At 57.3% G+C, this 3,826-nt stretch overlaps 1 protein-coding gene across 1 annotated transcript; it reads right to left on the reverse strand.

The window, feature by feature from the left end:
- Positions 1-1,189: 1,189 nt before the first annotated feature.
- POU3F2 (POU class 3 homeobox 2) lies at positions 1,190-2,767 on the reverse strand. Its single transcript, XM_065888783.1, has one exon. The coding sequence runs from the start codon at positions 2,637-2,639 to the stop codon at positions 1,326-1,328; it is 1,314 nt and encodes a 437-aa protein (XP_065744855.1). The 5' UTR covers positions 2,640-2,767; the 3' UTR covers positions 1,190-1,325.
- Positions 2,768-3,826: the final 1,059 nt, after the last annotated feature.

Genomic DNA, 3,826 nt, shown 5'->3' on the forward strand with positions numbered 1-3,826 from the left:
GTTCCCAGATTATTTTCTTTATGTTAAAAAACAAAAGCTATTAGAAGAACAAAGTTTAACTGCTGCTGTCAGCACAAATAATTCCTCATAATTAAGTTATTAAAACCGAAGGCAGAGAACTGTACAGGGGTGTCTGAAGATATATATCTCCCTAGTTCTCTTCGAAGTGCCACTTTCCTTCTGTTGGACAACTCTGGAAATATATTTAACCTCCACATTTCCTCTGAGCTCTTTCACAATGGGCCCGCCTGATAAAATGAAGCAATCAGTCACTCACTATCGATTTTTCTTTTTCTTCCCTCCTCAACCTGCCCCCGAAACACTGCCTGAAAATGAAGTTTACTTTGTGGCTGGTAACAAAAACCAATGCTTCACTTTCATTTTTGTATTCCAAACAGAATTCTTGCCTTGGATAAAGCGGGTAGACCATGCACATTTCCTGAAAGCAGAGAATTATTTATTTTGTCTGAAGTCAATCGGTTTGCTTTGGTAAAAGGAGCAAATAAACGTTATACCAATGTAAGGAGGGGGGAATCTGAAGGTTATCAAAGTTCACAAACAGTAAGAATAACGAGAGGGGCAACACAAGAACATTAGAGATGGAGAGTGGCCAAAAGCTGGCTTCAACTCTCTCCGAGGAATAAAAACCAAACCAAACCAAACCAAACAACCAAACCAAACCCGGCAACTTCAAAATTAACGCTGGGAGAAAGAAAAACATGTTTGTGAATTTGTTCATGTAAACTTCAATTTTCTTGCAGTGCAAGTTTATGTGGTTAAGTTTTGCCTACATCAAAGGACGTGTGTATTTTTCCCTCTTTCCTGATGGGGATCCACATTAAATAAACACAGCAGCATGGGCCAACTCCAAGCGTCAGGAGCTGTGTTTTGTGTTTATCACGGTTTGGTAGATTTTTTTGTCTTTTTGGTAATTTATTTAGTTTTGCCAGGTATTTAACTCAGTGCTAGCCATCTCTCTCTCTCTCTCTCTCTCTCTCTCTCACTCTCTCTCTCTCTCACACACACACACACACACACACACGCACACACACATTCTCTTCTCACTCTCTCTATGAGACACTCCACTCCATTGACTGGGTACTAGCCTGTAAAGGTCAAAACATATCATTACACCTGCTACCGTTTAAAGGATAGTCCAGTGCCTTAGTTGTTTTCCTTATTTTTTTTTTTTTTAAGGTACGGGGAAATAATAATTAAAAAGAAAAGAACAATCAGAAGTTAGAGAGGGAACAAGGGGGCCGGGAAAGGGTCGCGGACCGAAGGGGAGGGGAGCCCCGCGCTCTGCCCCTCCCCCCCGCTCGAGTTCACTGGACGGGTGTCTGTACCCCGTGGTGTGGTGGCGTGTCCCTACTCCCCCCGTACACATCCTCGGCGCCCGGCAGAGTCCCTCCGGGAGGGGTCATCCTTTTCTCTTTCTGTCTCCTGTTACAAAACCAAACTCTCACCACCTCCTTCTCCAGCTGTAAGCTGTCCGCGAGGGAGGTGATCTCCTGGGCCGAGGGCTTGGGGCATTTGAGGAAATGGCTCTCCAGAGCCCCCTTGACGCTCACCTCGATGGAGGTCCGCTTTTTCCTCTTGCGCCCCTGCGCTGCGATCTTGTCTATGCTCGTGGGGCTGCCCGAGGACGAGTCCGCCTCCTCCAACCACTTGTTCAACAAAGGCTTCAGCTTGCACATGTTCTTGAAGCTCAGCTGCAGGGCCTCAAACCTGCAGATGGTGGTCTGCGAGAACACGTTGCCGTACAGGGTGCCCAGCGCCAGCCCCACGTCCGCTTGGGTAAATCCCAGTTTGATCCGCCGCTGCTTGAACTGCTTGGCGAACTGCTCCAGGTCGTCCGAGGTCGGCGTGTCCTCATCCGAGTGCGGGTCATGGTGCGCGCCAGGGTGGCCCGGAGGGCCCTGCGGGGGCGGCGGGGGCGGCGGCTGCTGGTGCGGGTGCGAGTGCGGGTGTGGGTGGTGATCAGCGTGGTGCGGCTCGTCGTGCGCGTCCCGCAGGCCGTGGTGGTGCAGCCCGGCCGGCTGCCCGCCGGCGCCCAGCATACCGTTCACCGTGAAGCTGGGCTGCGAGTAGAGCAAGCCGCCGTTGGACGCTCCCATGGAGGGCGGGAGGTGCGCCGCAGCCGCCGCGCTCCGCCATGCCCCGGGCCCCGGGTGGTGGTTGGCAGCGTGGTGCACCAGATGCGGCGGCCGCTGCTGCTGCTGCTGTTGCTGCTGCTGCTGCTGCTGTTGCTGCTGCTGCTGCTGCAGGGCTCCCGGCCCGTGCAGCTCGTCGCCGCGGCCGCCCTGCTGTACCACCACCGAGGGCTTGATGTCCGGCTGGCCCAAGGGGCTGGTGGACCACGGGGAGCCGTCGCCGCCGCCCCCGCCGCCACCCCCGCCCCCGCCGCCGCCGCCGCCACCGCCCCCGCCGCCGCCGCCGTGGGACAGCGCGGTGATCCACTGGTGAGCGTGGCTGAGCGGGTGCCCGTTGCTCTGCAGCGCGCCGTAGTCGCCCTGCACCAGGCTCTGCGCCTCGCGGTAGCCCCCCGCGCCCTGCTGCATGCCGCCCGGCGGCTCGGCGTGCACGATGGAGGCGCTGGAGGTGAGCAGGCTGTAGTGGTTAGACGCTGCGGTCGCCATGACTCTCGGAGCCGGACTGAGCGCTCTGGTTAAAGGAGCCGCGCATTTGACAGTTACTTTTTCGCCTCGGGCTCCTCTCCTCGCTCGCTCTCTGTCTCTCTCCTCTCTCCCCAGCGGGCAGCTCCGACGCCCGCTCCGACGCCTTCTGTTGCTGCTCCTGCTATTACTGCTGCCGCCGCCGCCGCCGCCTCCCGCCCGCCCTCGCTCTCTTTCTCCTCCTCTCCCTCCTTGCTCTCTCTCACTCTCTGACTAGCTCCGCACTCCCCCCCTCTCCCTGCTCTCTCCAGCTCTCTCCCGCTCTCTTGGCAGCGCCAGCTCGCAGCGGCACGCGCCTGGGCCCCGCCCCCTCCGCCCCCTCCCATTGGCTCCGCGCCCTTTGATTTACGTGGATACCGCTAGCAACCTCCCAGGCCGGCGCCACTGATTGGCGCAGAGCTGTCCCCTCCTCCTCCCCCCCGGGCGCGGAGTCCTCTTAGCCCTCCTCTGGTCCCCCCTCTCCACCCAATTCAGAATCTCAGAGTTCTCACCTCCCCTTCTCCCCCACCCCCGGCCTCCTCCGCCCCTCGGATGGGCCCGCCCCCCATCTGTCTCCCAAGCAGACGCGCCGGGCGGTCCCGGTGGAGGAGGGGGGCGCCCCAGCCATCTATCGACCACAGACACTTGCAAGACTTGGGTGGCGAAGGGGAGGGGGGTGTCTGTCCACCTTCTCTTCCCAATAGGGCGGGAGAGGGGGGTGAAGAAGGAGGAAGAGAAAGGCTGAGTCCCAACAAGCCATGGGGAGTCCGATTTTTTTTCACCTTGGGACACACACACACACACACACACACACACACACACACATGCCAACGTCTCATATCTAGAGCCAGAAGTCAGACTAGACTCACTGTTGAAGTCTCCTTTCCCCCACAGTTAGAATTTCAGTGCCCATGAGCTTCTTGCTCCAGGGTGTGCGGACACTTTTGCCCCAATAAAGGTCCTCTTCTTCCCCTCCACCCCGCCGCTAGCGTAGGATGTCTTCCTTTTAGGTTCCAGGCCCAATTGTCTTCCAGCCCCTCGGGATGAGTACCCCACGAGAGGCAGGCTCAGCCCGTGCCTCGGCTTGTAAGAGACTCCTGTCCAGGAGAGGAGTTGCCTGCTCTGACAGCGCAGCGGTCTGGACTGAAAACAAAACTCTGAAAGTCTCTGAC

The sequence above is a fragment of the Phocoena phocoena genome, chromosome 12 (genome assembly GCF_963924675.1).
Source record: "Phocoena phocoena chromosome 12, mPhoPho1.1, whole genome shotgun sequence".
NCBI lineage: Eukaryota > Metazoa > Chordata > Mammalia > Artiodactyla > Phocoenidae > Phocoena > Phocoena phocoena.

Excerpts from the sequence above, each read along its gene's own strand:
- POU3F2 (XM_065888783.1), bottom strand. The coding sequence starts at position 2,639 with ATGGCGACCGCAGCGTCTAACCACTACAGCCTGCTCACCTCCAGCGCC.